The 27,167-nt window shown below is 41.5% G+C and overlaps 2 protein-coding genes across 2 annotated transcripts; one reads left to right on the top strand and one right to left on the bottom strand.

The window, feature by feature from the left end:
- Window positions 1–103: 103 nt before the first annotated feature.
- On the bottom strand, window positions 104–13,392 carry pccb (propionyl-CoA carboxylase subunit beta). The gene is made up of 14 exons (XM_057859855.1): window positions 13,096–13,392; window positions 12,272–12,391; window positions 12,136–12,204; window positions 11,177–11,233; window positions 10,990–11,103; window positions 10,794–10,904; window positions 10,609–10,717; window positions 10,420–10,540; window positions 7,024–7,105; window positions 6,490–6,613; window positions 6,204–6,412; window positions 5,993–6,091; window positions 3,884–3,983; window positions 104–686 (listed from the first exon to the last, which is right to left on the bottom strand). Exons 1-14 carry the CDS (start codon window positions 13,315–13,317, stop codon window positions 565–567), a joined length of 1,659 nt encoding a protein of 552 aa, XP_057715838.1. The 5' UTR covers window positions 13,318–13,392; the 3' UTR covers window positions 104–564.
- Window positions 13,393–13,889: 497 nt separating this feature from the next.
- LOC130931239 (E3 ubiquitin-protein ligase MSL2-like) lies at window positions 13,890–26,467 on the top strand. Its single transcript, XM_057859854.1, has 4 exons — window positions 13,890–14,896; window positions 17,123–17,428; window positions 22,453–23,525; window positions 24,497–26,467. Exons 1-4 carry the CDS (start codon window positions 14,755–14,757, stop codon window positions 24,800–24,802), a joined length of 1,827 nt encoding a protein of 608 aa, XP_057715837.1. The 5' UTR covers window positions 13,890–14,754; the 3' UTR covers window positions 24,803–26,467.
- The last annotated feature ends 700 nt before the right edge of the window (window positions 26,468–27,167 follow it).

The raw sequence follows: 27,167 nt of genomic DNA, 5'->3' as shown, positions 1-27,167 counted from the left end.
TAGGCAATTGTTCTACTTTGATCATTTTTTTTAACGCTGTTTGAAGCTAATCTCAGGCATTATATTTTTAAAAGAAAGTGCAATTCTGCATAGTTTGCAGAAACACTCTGGGGAATTTTGTATTTGCATCTGCTAAAATTTATTCTGCAACGTATTAAATATTCCAAATCCAATTACTTGAACTAGTTGATAGATTAATCGACAGCTGCAGCCCCTGTCCAAATTTGAAACTGTTTTCCAGTAGTTTGTTCCACAGGAAATATGGCAAGGTGAGTTTTTATTTCACAAAAAATATTTTCAGTTCTTTTCCACTTAGAAATGCAATGTTTGTTTTGTTCAAGTCCATTTATTGTATTACAATTATAAAGGCACCATTTCTGCTTGACCTAAATCCAAACATTTGGAGTGAAGTTGAAGGTAAAATAAAACTGGACAAAATGTTGATACAAATCAAATGCATCGATGTATAATGACAAGAATGTCATTGCAAAATTATACAAATGCAATCCGGAGTTGAGCTGCTTATGTTTTATACACTCCAGGCTACCGGGGAGAGGGCAAGTTTTACAGAGGAATGTTGGCGTGCTTCTTCCAGGGGTTGACCTGTTTCTTGCTGGCCAAAACTTCCAGGTCTCGGCAGATCCTCTTGCGTGTGGTGGACGGTTCAATGATGTCGTCCACGAAACCTGACGCAGAAGTAAGGGAGAAAGTAATAGTTGGGGAGGGAGGGAGGTGAATATTTAATTTTTGGCTGGAATATTTTGATGATTAAAATTTTAAATCCAGTCAAATTATTAAAAAAAAAATTTACATCTAAAAAATTCACCATGTATGAAGTCCTCAAAACTTTAAAAATGTGAAAATAAATATACTGTATTTCCAATTATTAATATAAAACCACTGTTGTTTTCGTTATAAGTTCAAACTGTGTGACGTGCTGCAGCCCCCCCACACACACGCGCATACTCTTGGTGTCAGGTGCTGCTTGGTAAGTTTTTGTCTTATATTGACCAGATATGCCTTGTTGCTTTTGCCTTTTAAAGGTCTCTGCTCAGTGATAATCACACACTAAATGTAACTTGTAGCATTAGCATTTAGCGTGGTGAGTGTCATCTTAACTTAGAAAACTTTACATACAGTTTGTGGCGTCCAGGTGAGTTTAATTAATTGAAAACAATATACTGCTGTCCTACTGAGTGTGCTTTATCATCATGAAATGGTGATGTCCTTGTGGACTCTACAATTATGTGCTTGTCTGTCAATGTTAATTTGAAATTGTTGGAAACATTTATTCATGGAGTAAAACTTTTAAAGTTTACAGACGAAAACATTTTGAATAATTGTCGACTAAAACTAGACAAAGACGAACACATTTTGAAATGACTAAAATATTAGTACAAATACAGTGGTACCTCTACATACGAAGTTAATTTGTTCGAGGACCTTGTTGTATGTCGAAATGGTCGTATATCAAGCAGGATTTTCCCATAAGAATACATTATAATCCCATTATTTCGTTACACAGCCTGAAAACCTCCACTAAATCGTTAATAAATGGTGCTGTTACTACTGCAAATAGCAATTACACAGAGCAAAACAGATTATGAATAAAAATCATAATAATGTAACGAATGGGGCTCTAATATGGCGGATGTGTTTTGCATGGTGTACCTGAACGCACCGTGTGACTGACTGAACAGAGGGAGGGAGGGAGGACATTACTGTAATTTCCCAAATATAACGCACACTTTTTTCCCCCCAAAATCAACTTGTAAAATCATGGTGCGCATTACAAACGGGTACACGGATGGAGACAGAAATATATATATATTGTATAAAGACTTTTTTTTTTTTTTTTTTTTTTTTTTATTGACACGGCCATGTTGTGTTGAAGAAAGCGTATGCAGCGATCTGTTGCCGACCATTATGGTACGTGACGTCACCATTTTGTTTCGGTAATACAGTGGTACCTCTACATACGATCGCTTCGACACACGAACTTTTCGACATCCGACGTAAAATTTGACTCGCCATTTGTTTCTACATCCGACGACATGCTCGAAATACGACGACAATGGCAGCACCGCAGACGAATGCACGGCGGATTTTCTTGTGTGACAAATCAACACAGGTTTCAGAAGAGGTTGGTACAGGTGGTGAAACAAGGAAAAAGTTGATGCTTACCTTCTAAATGAAGATGCAAATGACAGAAAAATATGAGCATGGGGTGGGCATCCGTGAAATGGCTCAACAATACATCTCCACGGTCCTCCTCCGACCATCGTTCGCCAGTCTTTATAAGTTAAGCTGACAATTCTTATTGTGGTAACATCTCCAAAGAAATCGCCAGCTTCACCACGTTTTCATCATTTCTTTCACAACTTATTCAAAACAAAACGCCTGCTGTCTGCCGCAATTGACGGTGTTCTCAAGAGAACATTCAAAGTGAAAGTGAAACTCAAGCTCACCGGTCCGTCTCTGGCACGTCAGCCCCACGGTGCGTTCAGGTACACAAAAAAAACGTCCGCCTTATTAGAACCCGATTCGTTACACTATTACAGGAATTATTATTATTCTTTTTATTATATTATTCCAATTTTGATTTATAATTTATTTGTTTTGCTACGTGTAATTCCCATTTGTAATAGCACCAGCAGTATTTTTTAAGGATTTAGTGCAGGTTTTTGGGCTGTGGAACAAATTAATGGAATTATAATGTATTCCTATGGGAAAATCCTGCTCGACATACGACCATTTCGACTTACAAACAAGGTCCTGGAACGGATTAACTTCGTATGTAGAGGTACCACTGTACTTCACTCTGATCGGCCGAATGATTTCGTCTGTGTTAAATTCAGCTTTTTTCACTCTTCATGAAGCACAGAATTTAGTTTCTTGAACTCATTTGAGTCAACGTTTATTGCAGCTCCGCAATTCGGACCATAACAAACGTAACAACACAGACTTCCTGTGTCTGTCAACTATATCTGTCCCTCAGGAAACTCAAACCCAAATAACAATAGTTCCTATTGTTACTGTCGTGTTGACAGCGATGAGCTCTCTCGGATTTCCGACTTACGTTCTCACTTTCATTTTACCGTATCAATCCATGGATGAAACGAGCAAGTTATACAGCAGCCTTTAAAAGAAAAGTCACATCTGTTTTGTTTTCTCCTGGATTCTGGTAAGTTCAAGAAGTTATCAGTTTACGGTAATGTTTTGAACTACCACTGTGCTATGCTTGTGCTGCGTTTCACTAGTCAGTAAAATGACATTTCTGTATCTGTACACGAGCTCTGTTTTCTTGTATTCTTCTATTTAGTGGTGCTAAAATTAGGGTGCGCGTTATACATCGTACAATAATTTCCCCTAGATTTTACAAGTAAATTTGGGGTGCGCCTTATATTCGGGAAATTACGGTACTTTCACTTTGTCCGGCTGTGGCTGACAATAGGCATGTTTTGTTGCACAAGTTCTGGGATAAATGATTAAAAACCTGACGAAGCTGGTCACTTGACGATGTTACCACAATAACAATTGTAACCTTAACTCATAAGTACTGGTGAACGGAGGTCAGAGGAGTAACTGCGACGCTGACATAAATCATCGTATTTCGAGCATGTCGTCGGATGTAGAAACAAATGGCACGTCGGATGTCGAAAAAATCGTGTGTCGAAGCAATCGTATTGTCGAGGTACCACTGTTATGTTCCATTACATATTCTTACGTAATTTTAGGGTGCTGAATTCAAATTCCCTGTAAATTCTACTATTTTTGCAATGCAAAATTATTGCGTAGCAATATTTTAAAAATAGCCTAAAAGGGAGACCGACAATAGGGACAATATGACTTTCTGTACTGTAAAAGCTCAGTTTGGTGTTACCTCTGACTGCAGCTGGGAAAGGGTTGGCAAACTTGTCCACATATTCTGCTTCAGCTTCTGCCTGGTTCTCCTTCCCTCTGAAGATGATCTGAACAGCTCCCTAACGCACAAAGTATAGGAGATATTTAAAAAGAGCTTCAAGATTTATGGCTATGTAAATAAATTTGACATTTCAACAGTGGTGGAATGTAACAAAAGTACAGTTTAGTGTATCTGTACAAATATGAAGTGGTACTTTTTAAACCACCTTTTATTTGGGTATTCCCCCCCCTCCTTGTGAATTGATAGTTTCGTTTACCATGTCTCTGGCGCATCGATAAGCCCCGAACAACTACTGTATACCGTAATTGAGCACTAAAGGCAGCAACATGGGTACAAGCAAGATTAGGCAGGTGAACAAACTACTGACCAATAAACTCAAAAGCGAGCACAGCACGCATAATCTTGTACAGTTGGTGGGGGTATGCACCTGATAGTTGCTTGCAATCCCGCCATGAAGATAAATTTAGGCGTTGTTTAGCTTGTTATGCTTCTGTTTACAGTTCAGTCAATTTTTTTGCCAGTTTTTTCTATTCTGCCCAGTTTTATATGAAACTGAGCAGTCGATTTTCTGGTTATTTCTTTGAATACTGACTTAGATCTCTGTATATTACATTTTTGCATCAGGAGAAAATACTTTTGTACTTAAGAAAAAATTGAGTCAAGTAATTTTTTTTACAGCTGTATCTGTACTTAAGTCTTCATCCACCACTGCATTTCAAGTAGGGGTGTGACAAAATATCGAAATGGTGATATATCGTATCCCAAAAGGTTCTCCTGCCAAGAATCGAGACATCGTTTTAAAAAGGTGTCAGTGTTTTAAAAAAAAAAAAAAAAAAAAAGGGGGGGGGGGGGTGGTGGGGGAGAACCAACAAGTTGCTACCAAAATAATAGTGTCGCAGGTAACTCTAAGGCTGCCATTGACTGTGCTGGACGCCCAATCCATTTAGATTAGGAACGTTCGTTCATTCGAAATAGGGCTGAAGCTATCGATTCTTTTAGTAGCCGATTAAACGATGAACTATTTATAGCGAATAATCGGGTAATCGGATAAGGAACATAAAAAATTAAAATACCTGAGCTGAGCCTCACACGGTATACATATAAAAAAAGAGGATCTATGTACAAGAAAAGAACAATTGGCTAACTTACAGCGCAAAAGTCAGCTAGCTTAAATGCTATAAATTGCTAACGCTTTTTTACAATGCTCTTAACAAATGGCTCAGACATATATTCCCACATAAAATGGCTTAATAGACCTTTAAACTAAATTACGAATGCATTAAAAAAAATCATGAGCTCAAACAAAAACTTAGCTTATTCTGGTCTTAACAGGGAGCAGATGGATTCAGCCATGTGACATGAAGTAGACTAGAGGACCGTGTATCCACCCAAATCAATCAAAATAAATGCAAACACTTTCAAAACAAACCATTACAACGCCACTTTAATTAAACGAATACTCGAAGCAGCAAAATTTAATTTGAATCTTTTTTTTCTAATTGAATACTCGAGTTAATCGATTAATCGTAGCAGCACTAATTTGACACCAGAGCATTCGCAGTCACTTGTTCGTTTACAGGTCATTTCCTGTTGAGTTTGAGTCACTACCTAATCATTTGGGTGATTCCCAGGTCACTTCCTGTTCTGTAACTCGAAATAAACAGGAAGTGACCCATAAAATACCCCCAAATGAACAGGTAAATGGCCCAAAATGACCTCATTGCCTGGCATTGGCTGCAAACGACGGCCATAGAATGAACGAATGTTCATTCGCTGCCATCCCTCCCACTTCAAATGGATTGAACGTCTACTAGTGATAAATTCATTTCAATTCACAGCAGAAGCTTGTTTTTCTGTTTATTAGTTGTTTGTAGAATATCCTAGAATGATTTCCTGACCAATGTATCGATAATCGTTGTATCGCCATATCGTCAGATCATCGTTATCGTGAGCTTTGTATTGCAAATGGTATTGTATCGTGAGCTACCAAGAGGTTCCCACTCCTAATTTCAAGTGCTCATGATTAACCTTAAATAAAGTTGCACTAAGTGAATGGACGGCACGTACCTTGGCGCCCATGACGGCCACCTCAGCTGTGGGCCAAGCATAATTGACGTCTCCTCTTAGGTGTTTGGAGCTCATCACGTCATACGCGCCACCGTAAGCCTACGACATAACAATCATACTGTCTAAATAATGATATTCATTCATTCATTCATTTTCCATGCCGCTTATTCCTCACGAGGGTCTAACGTAAATGGAAGCGTTGGTTCCCCACCTTTCTGGTGATGACGGTGATCTTGGGCACGGTAGCCTCGGCGAAAGCAAACAGCAGCTTGGCTCCGTGTCGGATGATGCCGCCGTATTCCTGGGACGTGCCTGGCAGGAAACCAGGCACGTCCACGAAGGTCACGATGGGAATGTTAAAGGCGTCGCAAAAGCGCACGAAGCGAGCACCCTTCACTGATGAGTTGATGTCCAGGCAGCCTAACCGCCAAGATAACAAAGCTATTGACTAGGCCACGTGACTTCCTCGAGGGAGAGGTGGGACGGCGGTGACTCACCAGAAGCCACTTTGGGCTGGTTACCCACCATGCCCACCGTTCGCCCGTTCATGCGAGCGAATCCTACCACAATGTTTTTGGCGTAATCGGGCATGATCTCGAAGAATTCTCTCTCATCCGATATCTGGAAAAGATAAAAAAATATTCACACTACAGTACAAGTCACGCGTTTGCATAATTTTTTTTTTTTTTTTTTTTTTGTGTGGCATCGAATTTGGGAGCTGGGACAAGATTTAAATAAATAGTGACTTTGTAATTAATCAATCTTGATTATTCACATTGTAATTGCACAATAAAGTTTTTTCCTGATCTGATAAAAAACCCCCAAATGCTACTTACTCCAGAGTGACTTGAGCTCCCCCCCGCCCCCCTCTTCATTGTGCATTTTTGAGCTGGTGCGACTTACACAAAAGAAATACAATACAGTAGTTTAAAAAAATTGTGTACTTCATATAAAACAAAGCAGAAATACATAATTACTTCCCATCATACTCATTATTTTATTCCCATGATCCTATGGTGTTGACCACTTACAGCGTGGATAATGTCCAACATGTCGTAGGCCTTCGTTGACTCAAATGGAACGATTGTGTCCAGCGCTGGGACAAGGCGCTCACTGAAACAAGGAAAAGACAACTTCAATTGGGGGCATTTGTGCCAGTGCCCCATGCTAAAAGAAAATAATAAGTATAAATGGCATTCTTGTGAAAGATGGTTGCTCAAAAAAATCCAAATATGCAAATCGCAATTTGTTAGAACTATAATAATAGAGAAAATAATGTTTAACACAGAAAATGACACCTCTTGCGAGTGCACCCATTGTTACAAATGTGACTAGTCACGCAACACGTACAGCACATACCACTGACACCCGAAACATAAAATAAATAAATAAATAAATAAATTGTCACACACTCGTTGCGTTATTGTATTCTGATAACTTTCTTTTAGAAACAAGCAATCTAACGCGTTCATTTTTCCAAACCAGTAATCTGATTAAAGATGGTTGTTTTCCTTACTGTCTGTGCCTTACCATTTTGTCATTGCCTGATAATGTATGTAGAATGAAGAATATTGTAATCCAGTACAAAGAGCATTTTCAATAGAAAATGTTAAAGGTTTTCACTACGCGTTAGTTTCCATGGTAACCGCTCATAGTTACTTCCTGTTTTGGGACGAGGAACGCGAGTGCACATTCGAGCCGAGTGCAGCAACCTGTTGAAATGTGCGAGAGAATGTTGATCCGTGTGCGTCCATGAATGAACTTGAGTATTTTTCCTTTATTCTGGAGGGTTCCAGCGATAGGTTGGAGCCGCTACATGTGTAGCCGTTTCGTAGCTTTGCAACAGCAGTGATGTGTTTGTTTAGCATCTTTGGGATGTGTTGTAAGTCCGATTAGGTGTAAAGTGCTTAGTGACTGCCACGTTTTGCGGCCAAATTGACCGTCTGTGTTTGGCGTCCTTCCGAGTTGTACGCACATTCGCGCCTGCCCCAACCTTTATGTTGTGTTTATTTCACAATTCATTTGTGTGTTGTTGATTATTGTGCAGTCAATTTGCTTTGTTTTACATTGGCACAGATATGCCGTTCTAAACTCTAACCCGAAGTTCAGAATTTTTGACATTAGGCTTAATCTTCGAGTTAGCGGGGGTTTAATTACTCGGTGGAGTTGAAATCAACAAATTCCACGCAGTTTAGCAGTTATTTGTTAGTTTCAGGGCTCCGGAGTGGCTGAACTAGCGCAAGTCAATGGTGATTGAAATCAACTCCATCGACTAATTAAATCCCCGCTAACTCGAAGATTAAAGAGCATACGACAGGAGAAAAAAAGTCTTAAATGGCATTATTATATGAATTAGAATCATATTTTGAGAAGATTCGACTATATACAACAATTTAGCAAAGCGCAGATGATGAGAAATTAGTCTTTTAATCTGCCGGTTAGCCACGCCTACCATTATAGGGCTTTAGCGTCACCAGCAGGTGGATGACGTCAGCGGTAGACTGGGCTTATCGGTTTTACTATTCAGCCCATTGAGGGGGAATTATTCACAACGAGGAAAACGCGATGAAGAGAGCAGCAAAGTGTCATTGTTTCTGTCTCTTTACTTCAATATTTTTACAGGATATTCTTTTTATCCAAGTATTTTCCCCAATTGCTAAATAAATGGCATGGTCATGACAAATAAGTCTTGTGCTAAATGGAATATGAAATAATAAAAATGCATTTATTCAGGATGACATGGCAAAATTACTCCATAATGGTCAAAACTGTCGACTTCACCTTTACTGTCGCACCTCCCGAACGATATTTTATGACACCTAAATCGGACATATGTCATTTCCCTTCCCTGGCTTCGGAGAATGTAAACAAACCAGAAGGCGTGACAGTTAGCCGACATGCTAATCCGAACCGAGTGATGTTTCAAAGTCTTCGAAGCAGAAAATCACACAAAACTAGCCTGGATTTATTGACATGACGACTTGGTTGTCGATTGTCTTTGCGGATCGGCAAACCGCCCGGCGGAGAGCAATTTACAGTTCGTTCCCCGGAGGAGGGTGGCTGCAGTTGTTGTGCAGCTAACGTGCTGCTAATGTGCTTGAGGAGAGCTTTTTACATGCCTATCAATGATCAAACGCAAGTAGTCCTTTATTTAAAGAAAGTTTGTAGTGTTTACTTTGTAATCACCGTAATTGACATAATACAAAACAAGATGTTTACTCACTTCCTCGTAAGTCCAATGGTCCCGCAGTAAATATCCACGGTGAATGGGAACCTTTTGAAACCCCAAAAAGGCGCATACGCCTCTCCCTCATACAGAATGATTTTTCTGCAGCCATTTGGCTGGCGTGATGTGAAAAATAAACGTATTAATCCGGAAAATCAGCTGAATCCTTCGTCGTCATACACAACAGTAGGCTGTATAGTGAAGAGGACGTCTTCTACCATACACGTCACAGCGCCCTCCTCCTCAGTGCAAGACCGAAGCCGGAAGTCACTCACTTTCATGGCGCGGGATTAAAAAAACTAAATAAATATAGCGATCGCTTCCACACACATCCAAGCGGTCCATATCATTCAGGAGCATAAAATACCGCGTGTATTATGAAATAAACATGCTTTTTCGTGTCACAGGCACTTTTAAGCCTTATGTGGAAAAATTCAATTTTTGGAAAGTCAATTACATGAGATAACATTTTCTGTTGTCTGTTGAGGCAGCAAAAGGAGAAAAATAAAAAGTAACCGATTAATTTCAAAGTAATTTACTCTGATAAAGTAATTAGATTACTTGATTGAGTAATCTGTGACAACACTGCTTGTGATTTGTTTCTGTACATGTGCAATCTGTCTCTGGCTTTCTTTGCGGGAGACTTGGGCAAAGCCTCCTTTACTTCCTGGCGCCATTAAATCTCCTTTCTCAAATATACGCTTATACTACAGTGGGCAGCCAATGCCTGACGAGTACATGGTACAATCTGAAATACTCACATTTTTTTGGCTAAAATAAAACTGGCGTTAAAAAATATCTGATAATGACTATTTTGCTTACTTCCTAGAAATATTGCCTATTATTTACCTTTTTCTCCACTACTACACATCGAAAAAATTAAATTCTGTCTTTTCACTTTGATAAACATGGTTCTTTCCACTTTAATGGTGCAATAGTGACGTAATTGAGTGAAACAAAAGTTCTATCTTAACTAGTGACTACTATTGTCGTTTGACAGAAACAATTGTGGCCCAAGGACCCTCCCTAGTAACATATTGTAGTCAGGTATTTTTGTTCACATAAAAAAACAAAAAAATGCTTATTTTTTTGGAAATTATTCATGTGCCGAATCCCCCCATCCTTTTCACTGATTAGTTTTTTTTATTTTTATGAGCTATTAGCTAAAAACAGTGAAAGCTTTCCAAGCCATTTTATCTACCTGGAGTCATGACACTCCCTGACCGGCGCAGCATCCTGATTGCTGAGCGGCAAGAAGTTGAAGAAGTGGCGCAAATGCAGTAGCGCTTCTACGTCGTTCTCGAATGCACGGTGCGCCACCCCTATAGAAGAATCACAACTCAAAATTTCAACAGAGGTTGACGAGAACAAACCAAGGACATTAACTGACCTGATACACTTGTGTGCGTCTTGGCTCCGCCTAGCTCCTCTTGAGTAACATCTTCATTGGTGACGGACTTGACTACGTCGGGACCCGTGATAAAAAGGTAAGATGTGTCCTGTGTGTTCGTTAATTACTTTGTGAATCTTTCACAATAAATAAATTCATGAGCCCCAAGCCTAGCTTAACTTTACCTTAACCATAAAGGTGAAGTCCGTCAACGCGGGCGAATAAACGGCGCCACCTGCACACGGTCCCATAATAAGGGAGATTTGAGGTACCACCCCGGACGCCATTACGTTCCTCTGCAATCAATCGTGTTAATTATTCAATGTTTGATTTGTGACTGGTTAATTATGGACTTGTTTAATTTGGTGGTGTGTACTTTACCAGAAATATATCTGCGTATCCCGCCAGAGACTCAACGCCCTCTTGGATGCGAGCGCCTCCAGAGTCGTTGAGGCCGATGACGGGCGCTCCCACCATCATGGCTTGGTCCATGATCTGAACAACCACCAGCAAAACAAATTCGACCGACGACACATTTACTGGAAATCCTGCTTCGCAAGCTCTTTACCTTGCAAATTTTTTGTGCGTGAGCTCCAGATAGACTGCCACCAAACACAGTGAAATCCTGAACACAAAACACCATATCTAAGTTAACTGCTTTTAAACTTTCGGGAACCACATCCAGAGTCTTTTGACCATTTTTTGTTTTCCTTAGAACTGAAGGAATCTGACCTAGCCAGACCGCCGGAGCCGCGCCAGCCAAACCGCTGGCGCTGCTCCAACGACCCGGGCCAGCGGGATCCCGGCAATCTGGCCAGAAGGGCAAACTCCGCGCTTTCACCTTAGTCTCAACCCTTTGTACTGACTCCATTTTGAAAGGTTTAAAGAAGGCTCACCGAGAACAAGTTGACAATTTATTTGGGTCAACACCGATCAAACAAAGGCGAAACAGACTCAGGCGAGAAGGCAAACTTGTCCTAAGGTCACTATATCAGAAGTCATCAAACGGTTCCCGAGAAAAATGACAACGATTAGTTAAACATTGTCTTTTGAAGGCTCTCGCAGGGCAGGCCATGGGCAGGAAGAGGGGTGTGTTTGGGATTATTGTCTGTTTGTGGATTGGACAGGAGGATTTGCGAGTTACTGTTGTCAGGGCAACGAGGGTTGTGGATTTTGCCACCTCGGCGTCAAAGGGGCTCTTTGAGTCTTATCAGTTGGATATCTGGCGTTCTCCAGTGTTCCTTGTGTTGAGACAGAGCGTCCCGCCATTTCTTCTGGACTGTCCGGGAGAACTAATTGCGAGTGTTGGTGTGTCAGTCAGTTGTATAACGCACACGCTGGGCTTCCGTGATAAAATGCGTTGTTAATCTCTTATGCCCTATTTTCTGCTTGTTTTCCTTAAACTATGGTATAATTGCTATTTATTTTATATTCAGTGTGTTAGAGTAATATAAACAGACGGTGCCTACGAGAAAAGGTACTATCTCCTTCAGAACTCAGCATAAATCATTTTATAGCAATGCTTACCTGACTGAAGACGTACACCAAGCGGCCGTTGATTCTGCCGCTTCCCGTCACCACGCTGTCACCAGGGAACTAAAGCCAGAAGACAAGAAGTCTCACCCACAGTGGAGGAGGAAGGTGATGATGAGAAGACAATCACCTTGTTTCTATCCTGCTCCATGCCAAAGTCGGAGCAACGGTGTTCCACGAACATGTCAGTCTCCACGAAGGACTCAGCGTCCAGGAGGAGCGCCACTCGCTCTCGAGCGGTCAGTTTTCCCTGCGCAACCACACGTCAGTTAAGTCGCCTGTGCATTATTATTTTTTGTGACATCAGAAAAGTGAAAAACTGAGTAGGTTCAGCATTTAAGTAAATGGGCATGAAAATGGGTCAGGGGTTAAAAAGGTAAGAAGGGTGTGGAAGAAATATGTTCTGGTACAGATTTTGCCGAGGGGTACCCTGCAAACTATATCAATGCATTTGCAACTGACAACTTTAATCATTTAAGGGGCTAGTGACTACTTTTGGCAATTTAATTAAACAACTAAAAAAGGTTTAATTTAAACCCATAAAACCTGGCTACAATATTAACATTTGGTATACATGTGAAGCTTACATGCCCCAAACTGTGATGTCCTCATATGTGGACGTTAAGCCTCATTACATGACTGGTGAAATATAATCAATTAAGAACATGTTAATAAAACGTAATTAAAATGAATAAAAAATACACAATGGTTATGTCTCCTAATAACGTTAATAACCTACCAGCTGCTACTGACAACAATTGACGTCCAATGCATTTAAAATGGGATGCTCGTCTTTCAGTGCCATTGACGGCGCAAGACGTCCAATTCTTTTTTTTTTTTTTTGAATGGAGAACTCTTTTCAGTCCAAAAAGGACTGGACGCCTGCTACCGTCAATGGAAGCTCTTTGAGGGGATGAACATTCGTCGTCAAAAGTTGATGAAGTTTGTTCTCACCCGTTTGTGTTGCGCGTCGATCCTCTTCTGACCTCCTCCGACCAGCGCCGCCTTGCGTTTCTGCTCAATGCGCTCCCTCACGGAAAGGTGGCTGACCGAGTAGCAGCGGTTCGTCTGCAGCGTCGGCGCCCCATGTTTGACCGGCGCCAGACTTCTTAACGACAGCTTCAAGCAGTCGAACAAACCGCGGCCTCCCCGAGATACACCGTAGGCCGCCATCATGGCTGCGCGTGTGTTCCGATGACAGAAGGCAAGCGCAGGCGATAGACGGGTCGTCTGAGCCAATAGCGTGTGAGGTGGTTTCTTTCTCGACCAATTAAATTGTAGGGGGAAACCGGAAACGTTATTTTCCCCCAAGCAGGTCACAGTAATATGTTACAATATTCTTCCTAAATTTAGCCTTCAAGGTACAAATAATTAGCTGTATTCGACTTATTTTATTTTTAGTGTAAATATCAAGCGTTGCCATACATATTTGAGATTTATTTAGGACGTTTTGTGTTGTTATAATCTCTGCAATAGTTTAATTACTACTTTGTTTTGCCTGTATTCAAAATTCCGGGCATACACATGGAACATTTTTTGGTCGCTAAGTGGGGGTTTTGATTCAGTTAATAGCTATTTAGCTAATCTTCACATAGATTATACAGCCAGAAAATGTACAGTTTACGTGTTATGAATATTTTTGGTCACTATTTACATTTTAAAAGTTGTCAAAGCAGTGTTCAATAACATACAAAAGGGGCGCTGTGACAAAAAAAGCACTCCTTCCAACTTCCGCCCTACCTAAAACTGTAACCACGGTAACTCGCCATGTCTCGCGTGAGTTCCGTTGATATTGCGCGAGAGAAGCTACATATATGGAAAGAGGAGCTCATGCGATGAAGTGGAAATCAAATGATTGATGAAATTTTCAAAAGGCACAGCCAGCCTCAGAATTTTTTCGCCGGCCGGCTGCTACGATAGCTGGTACGCAAGAAGCCATCACCGCAGCTTCAACAGATATCCAGACCCACCCTATCTACGAGGAAGCCCGGAGGGAATTTGAACATTTCCGATTGCTATTATTTTTGGGGGGAGCTAACGATGCTAAAGTTAGCTTTGTTTACATGGAGCGCGCGCCTCGTACCCACTATCTCGTTGCTAGCCGAGTCGATATAACCACTTAAGTATTCACCCGGTATTTAAATTAAGGGACTGTATTGGGACTTTTGTGCGGAAACAATTAATGGCAGCGGCTTTTCTTCCGAGTCAACTACCGCCGACGGCACTGCGAGCGAGCTAGTTAGCCAAGCTAACAAGCCAGCTACCGTTAAACAACGCGAACCCTTGAAGATGGCCCGACAACCACAACTTTCATCCAGACTGGAGTAATAATGTGAAGAACAATGACGACGTACGAGTGAGCGTTTCCATAAAGCTCTGAGTTTTTAAAAACAATATTTGCATTCAAATCACTAAGCGGGGATGCTAGTGCTATTAGCATTTTAGCTCCTGCGTTTGTGAGCACTTCTCATTCATATGCGGACGCTAACCCTGCCAGCCTGCGGCGTAACTTCTGCCCCGAGATTGGACTAAAGGGAGAAATTTATATAGCCCCACTGCATTCTTTGGATAACCCCCACCCTTCTCAACCCCAACTCCTCCAGAGAGACGGCGATGAACCCGGTTAACGCGGCCGCCCTGTACGTGTCCGCCAGTCGGGCCGTGCTGCAGTGTGACCCGCGGCAACCTCACACTTTCTCGGACATGTACACGCTGATGCCTTTCTTTCGACAGTCGCTGGCTTGTCTCGTCTGTGGTGAGTACCCCTATGATCTTTGCAAAAATATTTGTTATTTATGCCATAGGTGGGCGTGTACGTGGCGGCGCTTGACACAATTTCTCGTCGCCTTGGCAACCGATGCTTAGCCCCTGTCAACTATACCCCCCTTGTCAAAGCATGACTCGATGCTATGCTATTCTTTATTCAGTAAATTAGTGTCTATGCTCATTGTCGGTGTGTAAGCTTGTTGGCTGCCATTGACGACGATGGACGTCCAAAATATATGAACTGAGAGATGCTGGCATTGGTACTAACTCTCCCAGTTCATAAGGATTGAACGTCCATCACTATCAATGGCAGCGATTCTGCCGGTATGATAATCTTAAGACAAAATATCACGGTATCACCGTATTGCAATCACAGCTCTAAAATGAGATGTTTTCATTGAACAGGATTTTTATTTTTCAAAGCATACAAATTGGAACATAAGTATAATTTTAAATTAAAATACATTAAAATATACAATTAGGGCTGTCAAACGATTAAAAATTTTAATCGAGTTAATTACAGCTTGAAAATTAATTAATCGTAATTAATCGCAATTCAAACCATCTATAAAATATGCCATATTTTTCTGTAAATTATTGTTGGAATGGAAAGATAAGACACAAGATGGATATATATATTCAGCATACGGTACAAAAGTACTGCATTTGTTTATTATAACAATAAATCCACCAGATGGCATTAACATTATTAACATTGTTAAAGCGATCCATGGATAGAAAGACTTGTAGTTCTTAAAAGATAAATGTTAGTACAAGTTATAGAAATTTTATATTGAAACCCCTCAATGTTTTAGTTTTAATAAAACTTGTAAAATTTTCAATCAAAAAATAAATTAGTAGCCCGCCATTGTTGATGTCAATAATTACACAATGCTCATGGGTGCTGAAGCCCATAAAATCAGTCGCAGAGGGCAACAAAACTCCAAGAAACACAAGTAATAAGTGGACATTGCACTGTGCTGTCATTTAAATCTGTTTGAGCGGGGCATGTGCGTTTATTGCGTCAAATATTTTAACGTGATTAATTAGAAAAAATAATTACCGCCCGTTAATGCGATAATTTTGACAGCCCTATACATATATATATATATATATATATATATATATATGGCGGAAAACAGACAAGACTGAAAAAGCAGTTTCTGCTCTCGCCCGCCTCTTTAAAATAAATTGCTGTATTTAAGCTAAAAGAACTGTTGTGTTTGATAGAACAATATGTCTATATGCTGCCATAGCAGATTCATGGCGCATTAAGCCCCCGAACTATTTGTAATTTGTCCGTTTTACCCTGGAAACCCCCGTTTACAGACGTCGCGCAACCGCTTTTGTTTCAACCCAGCCATAAAAGAAGGTAAGTACTTATATTTATTATTCAAAATGTCTGTCATTTTTAGCTTCGAATCATTAATTGATATATAATATTTCGTTAAAAAAAAAAACGACTTAAAAAAATTAGTCACTCGCATATTTTAAACTTTTAAACAAATGACATCACAATGAAAAAAATGGTGTCTGTAAAAAAGTCACGGATATCTAGTATTATCTACCTCATACCTATCGCTTAATTGTATTTTTTTTTTGTAACTGTCACATTTCCCCGATATGTTAGATGATAAATAATCGATCCAAACAAAGCAAAATTGAAAAAAAAAAGTTTAAAAGTGTACATATTTGAAAAAGAAAATCTCGACCACTCCTTGATGTCTGCGATTTCTGCATCGCGACCCTTGTTATATTGCCATGTTTCACCCATAAAATTCCCCCAAAATCCAGCTGTGGCCATTCACAGCTGTGTCTTGACACTCGTTGATAAATGCTACATGGAGTTTTTGGATCGAAACAAGGTAAGTACGCGATAATATCTCGTTAAAATCATGGCGTCTTTAATTATGCTCTCTCATGCTCTCACCTCCAGTTGGGTTTTGCTGTTTAAAAAATCTTTTTTTTTTTTTTTTAAATGCCATCCTGTTCAAAAATTTTTCTTCCCCCAGATAATGAAGATTTTAAGCTTTCCAATGATGTATCACACATGCATATCGGAAAATTTGGAAATTTGGCCAAATTGTGGGTCTCAGAGCGGAACTTCAAGTCACCTGAGTGTTTTCTGCCATATGTACATATATATATATATTAAAATAAATGTCACGAATATTTAATATTCCCATGAAATGTTTTTTTTTTTGCTATTTTCCAGGTGAGCTGGTACGCGATCCTTGGTCGGCGCCTCACCCCGGCTGTCCGCACCATGTCTGTCTCGGTTGCCGGGGCCAGAAGGTGGGACGGGCAGCATGCGGCCGCTGCCGGGACGCAGCGGGTTTCCAGGAGGACAAGCAGTTGTCCCTGCTTGTGCAGCTCTACCGGAAGCTGTGCGTTTATGTGGCACACTCAGGGCTTCTGCCGTGCGTCAGCGCCAACGCTGAGCTCATGGCGCTACTGGAGGAGGTACTGGTGGCACCCGCGGAGGATGCAGAGTCACCGGACGCCCTAGATTCCTGCGCAAGTATGGAAAAAGATTTTCATTTTAGAATGTCTTTACCAGTCCACAACCTATTTAGTGTTCGGTCATATGGAAAATATTCATAACTGTCTGGGCCGTTTTATATCACCATAATGACTTATTTGACCTGTCACAAAATGAAATGCATAAGCTAGTACTGCACGCAGTTTTGCACAAATAGTTTTTGCTTTTATGACTACAGTGATCCCTCGTTTTTCGCGGTTAATGGGGGACCAGAACCCGCCGTGATGAGTGAAAAATCGCAAAGTTGTGTTCAATGTATTTATTCAGATTCAGCATTGGGAAGAGATCCATATAAGACATGTTTACATTAAAAATACTTAAAATAGTAATTAAAAGAACATATTTTTCAATAAACGGTTTTTAAGCACTTCAAATGTAATAATTATTACAATCAAACAAGAAGAAAGCAGAAAAATGCTTGTCTTTATTAAATACTTCATTGAGTGAGTCCACTGAAATCCCCTTAGACCAGGGGTTTTCAACCCAGTCCTCAAGGCACACTGTGGGTCCTGGTTTTTGTTCCAGCCGATCCAGCAGAGACAGTTGAACCAATGAGGCTTCTGCTAAAACAAGCCACACCTGACTGCAATCAACTGATTGCACTTGTAAAACACCAGATTGGGGAAAAAGTGTTGTCATCTTGTTTGGTAAGAATGAAATCCTGCACCCACAGTGTGCCTTAGTGGAATAGGTTGGGAACCCCTGCCTTAGACTGCTCACTTACACACAATGAGTTGCCACATCAACTGTTCAACAAGTTAAACAATGATTGACGCATGCGGCGCGTTGACGTTTCAGCTTCCAGGCATCTCTGGCAAGATGAAATCTAAAGTGCCTCTGACACAAAAAAAGCATGTTTATCTCATAATACCCGCGGTATTTTATGCTCCTGAATGAAATGGACCGCTTGGATGTGTGTGGAAGCGATCTCTATATTTATTTCGTTTTTTGAATCCGGCGCCATGAAAATGAGTGACTTCCGGCAACAGTCTTGAGTTGAGAAAGACGCCGCTATGACGTGTACGGAGGAAGGAGTCCTCTTCACTATACAGCTGTACTTTTGTATGAGAAGGACTAAGGATTCAGCTGATTTTGCGGATTTATACGTTTATTTTTCGCATCACGCCAGCCAAACGGCTGCAGAAAAATCTTGCTGTACGATCGAGAGGCGTGTGTGCCTTTTTGGGGTTTCAAAATGTTCCCATTCAACGGTGGATATTGGCCGAAACAAGCCCTACTACTGTGGGACCATTGGACTCACCAGGAAGTGAGTAAACATGGTGTTTTGATTTATGTCAAATACTGGAATCATATTAATATGTAGGTGGCTTGCTTGCTTGCTTGGCAGCTTGTGGCTGACATGCTCCTTGCCCCCTTGGCCGACGACTGGCAGTTTGTTGCACACCCGCCGCCGGGAGAGCACTATACTCGGCTTATAGTCCTCTTCATGTGCCCGTCGTTCTGTCAAATTTTCCGACCGATCAGAAATTGCAACTTTGAGTTAAAAAGAGCCGCGAATACAGCGATTACAAAACAAACACTACAAACTTTTAAATAAAGGACTAGTTACCTTTGATCATGGATAGACACGTAAAAAGCTCTCCACATACACATTAGCCGCACATGTTAGCTCCACAACAACTGCAGTCGCTCGCCTATGACTCTCTCTGGCTATTAACGACTTCGCCGTGTAGTAAAGCATTATTTTGCCAGATTCGTGTTGACCATTTGGCAGCTACATGCTCCTCTGACGTCGGCCAGTTTGTTCAGCGGTCATTGTCCAGCTGCTTCCCCGGCGAGCTCTCCTGTCCATAGTAGCAGGGAAGGAGCTGTAAATTGCTCTCCGCCGGGCGGTTTGCCGATCGGCAAGGACAATCGACAACCCAGTCGTCATGTGAAATGATCCGGGCTACTTATGTGTGATTTTCCGCTTCGAAGACTTTGAAACATAACTCGGTTCGGCTAGCTGTCACGCCTCTGGGTTTGTTTACATTCTCTGAAGTCGGGGAAAGGAAATGACATAAGCCCGATTTAGGTGGCATAAAATATCGTTCGGGAGGTGCGACAGTAAAGGTGAAGTTGACAGTGTTGACCATTATGGAGTAATTTTGCCATGTCGTCTTGAGTAAATGCATTTTTATAATTTCATATTTCATTTAGCACAAGACTGTTATTTGTCATGACCATGCCATTTATTTAACTATTGGGGGAAAATACTTGGATAAAAAGAATATCCTGTAAAAATATTCGAGTAAAGAGACTGAAACAATGACATTTTGCGGCTCTCTTCGTCGCGTTTTCCTCGTTGTGAATAATTCCCCCTCAACGGTCTGACTGGTGCTTCTCAAGCCATTTATTTAGCTATTGGGGAAAAATACTTGGATGAAAAGAATATCCTGTAAAAATATTGGAGTAGAGAGACTGAAACAATGAGATTTTGCGGCTCTCTTCGTCGCTTTTTCCTCGTTGTGAATAATTCCCCCTCAATGGGCTGCATACTAAATCAGATGAAATTGTGACTCTGCTGACGTCATCCACCTATTGGCGACGCTAGAGCCCTATAATGGTAGGCGTTAGAGCTGTCCCGACTAGTCGACATTGTCGACATCATCGATGACGTAAATACGTCGACGGGCAAAACATACCGTCGACGGGTATTGACAGGTTAAAAAAAAAATTTACATGCGGATAAAGTTTAGAATGGTGGGCGCTCGCGATGCAAGCGGTTGTTACTAACACCCCCAAGGGGGCCGCTGTTATTTCAATGTGACCGGCATTGTCAGATTGAGCAAAGAGGAAGAAAGTGGGCGAGCGAGAGAGAGGGAGCGAAAGAGAGGGAGTGAGATCCGTGAGTTTGGAAAGTGCGCGACTGCGCGGGTAGCGCGGAGTTCAGTGGCTGCAGCCCCTGCGTTTTTGTTTTGGACATTAAAAGTATCTATAAAGAGCCATCCGACGCCTCTCGGTGTTTTTATGCACGCCGCCGCCTTCCTGAGGAGGACATGGGCCGAACCGACGACAACGAGCCAAGTGAATCGCCGGTTCACTCCTCACTATGGCGAGGAGTTGAAAACACCGCCAATTACCAAAAAGGGCAGAATTGGTGACACGTGAAAGTGGCATAAAGCCAAAAAAGCGGACCAGAATAACTGGAATTCTTTGCACTCTTTGCTAAGTTGAGCTCCCATACCACGGTAGCACGTCGGCTATGAACACTTAAAGCGCTGTCATCCAAGTATAATTTTCGAAGACAACAAGAAACAACAAGCTAGCGGATTGTAAGTCCATACAACTTTCTAACGATGTTTTTTAAAATGGAAGTTATCTTTATGTGCGTCGTATCAACGTGCATTTTTATTTAATAAAATAATTATATGTATATGTATATATATATATATATATATGTTTATTTATTTATGTATATGTATATATATTTATGTATATATATTTTTTATATTAAATTTATTAGGATCATGGAAGCTCCCACTTGGGGAAAATATATACATACATCCTGTATATACATGATATAATAAAAATATATATGGAAACAGCACTGGCCTGCTTACTGTAATACATGACTGCACTAATGTTAGTCACTTTATATTATAAAGTATCATTGTGTATATACATATAGTAGTATACTATAAAATTAATACTGTATATTTAATTTTTGTTACTGTGAGTATGTGTGCCTCTCATTCAAAATAGTTGTGGTAATATTTCAGTGTGCCCTCTACTTTATCTATTTTCAGGTTAAAACAAACAAAAGTTGAACAGTTTTTCCCTTCCCCCAAAAATGCAGAATGCACACCAGAAAAAGCATCTGATTCATTTTAACATTTAGAACAATATAGACAATGACATACCACAAAAAGAGTGAGAATTGTTTTGACTCCTGTTAAAGAGGTGAAGTCTCAGTATTTCCATTTACATTTTTTTGCACTAGTTAATTCCAGCATCATTTGACCTCATTGTTTGTGATTTATTATTGATTTATTATTATTATTATTATTTATTATATTGATTTATGTCATTTATCATTAATAAAGAATGTAGGTGTTCCAAAATGTTTTTTGTGAATTAATAAGCTTCAACAAAAAATTCATTATTAAAGTAGTAGTAAAAAAAAAAAAAAATAATTATTAGATTAGTCGACTAATCGTAAAAATAGTCAGCTGACTAATCGGGAGGAAATTAGTCATTTGGGACAGCACTAGTAGGCGTGGCTAACCGGCAGATTAAAAGACTAATTTCTCGTCATCTGCGCTTTGCTAAATTGTTGTATATAGTCGAATCGTCTCAAAATATGATTTTAATTCACATAATAATCCTATTTAAGACTTTTTGTTTTCCTCCTGTCGTACGCACTTTCTGTCAGTCATCGTTAACTTTAATAGGCAAATCCAGTGCAATGCCTGACCAAGGAAAAGAGCAGGAGGGAGAGTGAGACAACGTGATCCGATCGGGACTCTGTTTATTTTTTTAATAGAAAAAAAAATTGCGATGAACTGAGGGCGCGAAGTTTGAAGCGCGAAGTAGCGAGGGATAACTGTATATTACGATAGCATAACATCAGCAATAATAACTCATTGGCTGCCATTGCCAGTGATATGAGACTTTACGCAATATGATTGTGTGTGATATTTTATATATGTATATGTATATATGTATAGAATTTTTAGTTTTATTGTATTTTTTTTGTGATGTCTCCTTGTACTGGCCAAGACAGAATTTCATTATGCACAAATAAAGATTCTATTCTATTTTGTTAGATGTACATAAACTGGGAGGGGTTGGCAAATGGATAAGTCGTGTGTCGTTGTCAATGGCAGCCTGTAAATTGATTAGTAGTAAGACGATAGATAGGAGTCATTTTTGCAATATCTATCGCACCTATCAAAGGTCTTCCACAATTTGGTGAAAACATCCCTCATTTTTTTTTAGCCGAGAGGTCAGATTAGAGGGCTTTGTAAAAAGTACAGAATGTTAACTTTTCAATTTTGTAGAAACTGTGGATGGCAAACCTGCGGAGGACGGTGAATTGGTAAATGCCGGGTTGGAAGACAGTGACCTGATGGATGGCAAGCTGGTGGAGGATGGCGACTTGGAGCCAGACGCCTCCGCCGAGTCCCCGCTGACTACTAACGAGGAGCCGCACGTACCCGCCGAGCTCTACCAAGAGCCCGGAGAATGCAACGGAGCGCTTCTGGAGGGCCTGGAGCCCTCCTCGCCTGAGCTGGAAGTCTGCGAGCTGATGGAGGAGACGCCACCCCCGCCGGCGGGCCTCTCGGTTTCCGACACAGCCACGCTGGAGCTCAGTCTCACCACTGGACCCTTCACCACGGGAGCATTCCCCACAGGAGCCTTCGCTCCCGCATCGGGCGGGAGGGAGCTGGAGGAGGGCGAGGTACTCCTCCTTAGCGTAGAAGAGGTCCTACAGACTCTGGACCCCCTCCAACCGCCCGCCGACAACACCCAGGACCGACACGCCCACATGTACTTGCAGCTGGACGCCGCCCACAACTACACGCAGCTACACACAGACAGGACTCACATGAGCCCCGTGTTCCCCCCGCCCCCTCTCGCTCCCCTTCCCGCTCCCTCCTCGCCCTCACCGTCACGCCACAAACGCAAGCGCTCGCGATCAGAGAGTGACCGCGAGCAGGTCAAGCCGCTCCCCATTGCCTCTATCCTCCAGGGCCCGACGTCACCACGCACGCAGCATGCCGCCACGCCCTCATTCGCCGCGCCGCCGCACACCTACTCGTCACTCTACAACGGGGTGCCGCCCAAGCCTGCCCGCCACCATCATCACCACCATCACCACCACCACGGCAAGGGCTCCCGGAAGCACGTTGAGCTGGGCGCCAAGAAGAAGGCACGGTCGGGCAGCAAGAGCAAAGAACGCAGCAAAGAACAGCGGCTGCAGCTGTCTGGCTGCCTGGTGCCCCCTGTGCCGCCACGGCCTCCCTACAAGAAACCCGTGGAAAAGAAAGGCTGCAAGTGCGGCCGCGCCACACAGAACCCCTCGGTGCTAACCTGCAGGGGGCAGCGCTGTCCCTGTTACTCCAACCGCAAGGTATGAATAAGATCAACAAGAGGATAAACAATGTTGAAAATGGATGAAAATATTACTCGCTCACTGCCAAAATTATTTGGAAAACGTGTACTTAGTGTTATAATGGGTAATATAATCCTCAAGTACATATTTTATGTCCTAAGAATGTCATTCTTTAGATCTGCATCACTTTTGTTGTAAATAAAATACAATGCGGCTTGTCGTGCAGGAACTTTTATTTTAACATTATTCTTTTCTTGTAAAATTTGACAGGTGTTCCTTATAGTCCAAAAATTACGGCAATAATTTTTTAATTATCGTATTGGCCCGAATATAAGACTTTGTTTTTTTGCATTGAAATAAGACTGAAAAAGAGGGGGTTGTCTTATATTCGCGGTCCAGACATTACACCCATTGACGACGCTAGATGGCGGCAGATATCATTGAGGCGCTGTTCTGTCATGACGGATCTCAGCTAATCTCAAGTTTAACGAGTTTGCATTATTTTATTGCAATGTTTTTCCTTATTCAGATTTGTTTTAAGACTACAGTTACAGTTAGACTTTACTTTGATGGTTAATGCAGTTATTGCAATTTTGTTGTTTTATCACAATAGATTGGTTTATTTACATTTCAAAAATTCATTTACGAATGTGATTGCACTTTAGTTTACATATTTAAATGTTCATTTGAATGAGGCAAAATAACATGCTTTTTCTCTCAAGTATATTGTTATAATCATTTGTTTCGGATGTACTGTAATTATTTTCTGTATAAAAATTTGGTGTTCAAAAAGTATTTTTTTCAAACTTGAGTCTTGAAACAAAAGAGGGAGTCGTCTTATAATCAGGGCCGTCTTATATTCGGGCCAATACGGTAAAAAATGTTTTTTAAGTAAAAGTAACTAATATATTTGGACCATTTTTAGGTCAGCAATGCCTCTCAATGCCATCAGTGGCAGCCAATGAGTTGTTAATTTGCTGTTTTTGTAGGCGTGTCTGGACTGCATCTGCCGCGGCTGCCAGAACTCTTACATGGCCAACGGCGAGAAGAAACTGGAAGCCTTCGCCGTGCCCGAGAAAGCGCTTGAGCAGACGCGGCTTACGCTAGGCATCAACTTGACCAGCATCACTGCGGCCGCCGCCCTCCGCAGCCCAGCGGGCAGCGGCCTACGCACCGGCACCCTGCTCAACGTGGCCACGGCGACCGGCGCGCCCGTGGCCACTGCCTTCCTGTCGGCCAGCAGCCCGCCGAGGGACCCCGCCTACGAGGACAGCCTGGAGCTGCTCATTGGCTGAAGTCTGCGAGGAGGTGGGCCAGACATGTTGATTTAGATTTTTCCCGGTGCTCATTGAATGTCACGGCTGCTCGCCACATCCGGCCCTCTGAAGGGGGCGCACGATGGCAGCTGCTCTTCATCGACAGTGGAAAACGCGCTGTAGTCGGACTAGCGTGGGTGTGCCAAACCTCCTGTATCGTGCCTGCGTGTTTGTTTGTGCGTGGATGGTCTCAATTCCTCCCTTTCCTCATAAAAAAAGCCCCCTCGAAGGCAATAGTTTTTCACATACAAAGCAACCCTGACATCAAAAGCACTTGATTGCTATTAAAGACAACCCAGGCTTTAGGTTGTTGTTACTGTTTTATTCCCTCCCTACAACATTTTTTTTTGTAAGAAAGAAAGCGTGTGTGCGTGTCGTCCTCGTGCATTATCACTGTATCGGTCCAGCAAACAAGGGACCAACGGAATATGAATAAAAACAAAAAACTACAAATGAGCAACAGAGTGAGGACTCTGTAAATAAAGCATCTCCCCATAGGTAGCAAGTGGGTTATGTAATAACAATGGCTACGTTTACATGGACACTAAAATCCTCATCAGATAAAAATGCTTTATGTACAAACCCTAATCAGAATATTCTAACCCAATCCAGCCCATTCGGATCGAAATTCTATTCCGAACGAGAGGTGTCGTTTACAGTGGGGCAAATAAATATTTAGGTCAACCACTAATTGTGCAAGTTCTCCCACTTGAAAATATTAGAGAGGCCTGTAATTGTCAACATGGGTAAACCTCAACCATGAGAGACAATGTGGAAAAAACCCCAGAAAATCACATTGTTTGATTTTTAAAGAATTTATTTCCAAATTAAAGGGGAAAATAAGTATTTGGTCAATCCCAAAAGTTCATCTCAATACTTTGTTATGTACACTTTGTTGGCAATAACGGAGGCCAAACGTTTTCTGTAAATCATCACAAGCTTTTCACACACTGTTGCTAGTATTTTGGCCCATTCCTCCATGCAGATCTCCTCTACAGCAGGGATGTTTTGGGGCTGTCGTTGGGCAACAGGAGCAAACAAAAACTTATCTTTGGTTGGTCTTAAGTGGGAGCAGCAGGATTCAGCCATGTGAAATGTGTAGTGTTATATTCACTGTTGCCACTAGAGGGGCAGTGTATCCACCCAAATCAATAAAACTAAATGCAAACACTTTCAAAATGAACCATTACAGCGCCACTTCAATGAATACTCGAAGCACCAAAATTTAATTTGAATCTTTTTTTTCTAATCGAATTACTCGAGTTGATCAATTAATCGTTGCAGCACTACTCCGATCATAATTTCAATCCGAAAAATGATCAAATTAAGGATATTTTGTCCATGTAAACGTACCCACTGTTCAGCATATATAATGTAATCTTCCTATATGTGTGCGTTTGTGTCTTTTTGGGCATTACTTGAAGCCAGATTAGTTTTAGTTTTTTTTGTTTTTTTTTGTATTGCAAAAAGTGTTGGATGAAAACATTCACTGCCATAAGAACATGGACACGTTCAGTAAGAAAGACACGTCAATTAAATAATAGTTTTTTACTTTTTCACTGGTGTTTGTGTCCATCTCTGTGTGTGAATTCAGTCTTTTAATATACCGTAATTTCTGGACTACTGGGCGCCCCTGATTACAACCCTCAACCAGTACATTTTTAAAGGAAAAACCATGTTGTATATACATAAGCCTCTCCTGCCTACAAGCCGCGTGTGCCCACTTAGTAACAAGAGACATTGACAAAGAAATACAGTTTTCAAAATTTTAATAATACACCTTAACTTTTCGTTCCAAACAGCGCCGGCAAACACGGCAGTTATATAGCAGCGGCACGGAAATTACATAGCATCAGCGTGGCGGTGCTGCACTAATTGTGCTGGTTAATAAAAACACAAAAGTCTTTGTTAGCAATCTTCATCTTCCTCCTGTGCATTCAAACCATGGAAGTCTTCACCCTCAGTGTCTGATATGAAGATGCTCAGATGCACTTCGCCACCCACCTACTCAGTGTCTCCTTCGCTCAATGTCTCCCATAATGAGGCAAATTCACTCCCAGCCTGTGCTGTCCTCCTCGTCACGCAGCAGACTGGCCCCTCGAAAACCGTTGGTGATGGCGGACTCTTTCACAGCGCTTCACGCTGCCAGGCCCCCCCGGCAAACCTGTGCAAAAGCTGCTCTTCGCATGCGGCGAGTCTTGGCAAACGACCTCTCGCCGCTTGTCATCAAAGCATCCCATACAACTCGGATGGCCAATTTAATTTCTTCTTGCATTTTCCATGATGCAGGTCTGCCAATTCTACTCATGCACAAAGACGACGGTCCGCCACCTCTATTCATGCA

Source organism: Corythoichthys intestinalis, chromosome 15 (genome assembly GCF_030265065.1).
Source record: "Corythoichthys intestinalis isolate RoL2023-P3 chromosome 15, ASM3026506v1, whole genome shotgun sequence".
Classification (NCBI taxonomy): domain Eukaryota; kingdom Metazoa; phylum Chordata; class Actinopteri; order Syngnathiformes; family Syngnathidae; genus Corythoichthys; species Corythoichthys intestinalis.
This window is presented reverse-complemented; position numbering and strand designations above follow the sequence as displayed.

What these genes read in the sequence shown, in the direction of transcription:
- pccb (XM_057859855.1), bottom strand. Translation starts at nt 13,317, where the DNA reads ATGATGGCGGCCTACGGTGTATCTCGGGGAGGCCGCGGTTTGTTCGAC. An exon ending in ACTTCACCTTTATGGTTAAG is followed by an intron (nt 10,718 to 10,793) that starts GTAAAGTTAAGC and finishes ACGAACACACAG; the next exon opens with GACACATCTTACCTTTTTAT. An exon ending in TGTTGGACATTATCCACGCT is followed by an intron (nt 6,614 to 7,023) that starts GTAAGTGGTCAA and finishes TATCTTTTCCAG; the next exon opens with ATATCGGATGAGAGAGAATT.
- LOC130931239 (XM_057859854.1), top strand. Translation starts at nt 14,755, where the DNA reads ATGAACCCGGTTAACGCGGCCGCCCTGTACGTGTCCGCCAGTCGGGCC. An exon ending in GCTGGCTTGTCTCGTCTGTG is followed by an intron (nt 14,897 to 17,122) that starts GTGAGTACCCCT and finishes GCTATTTTCCAG; the next exon opens with GTGAGCTGGTACGCGATCCT. An exon ending in CCTGTTACTCCAACCGCAAG is followed by an intron (nt 23,526 to 24,496) that starts GTATGAATAAGA and finishes CTGTTTTTGTAG; the next exon opens with GCGTGTCTGGACTGCATCTG.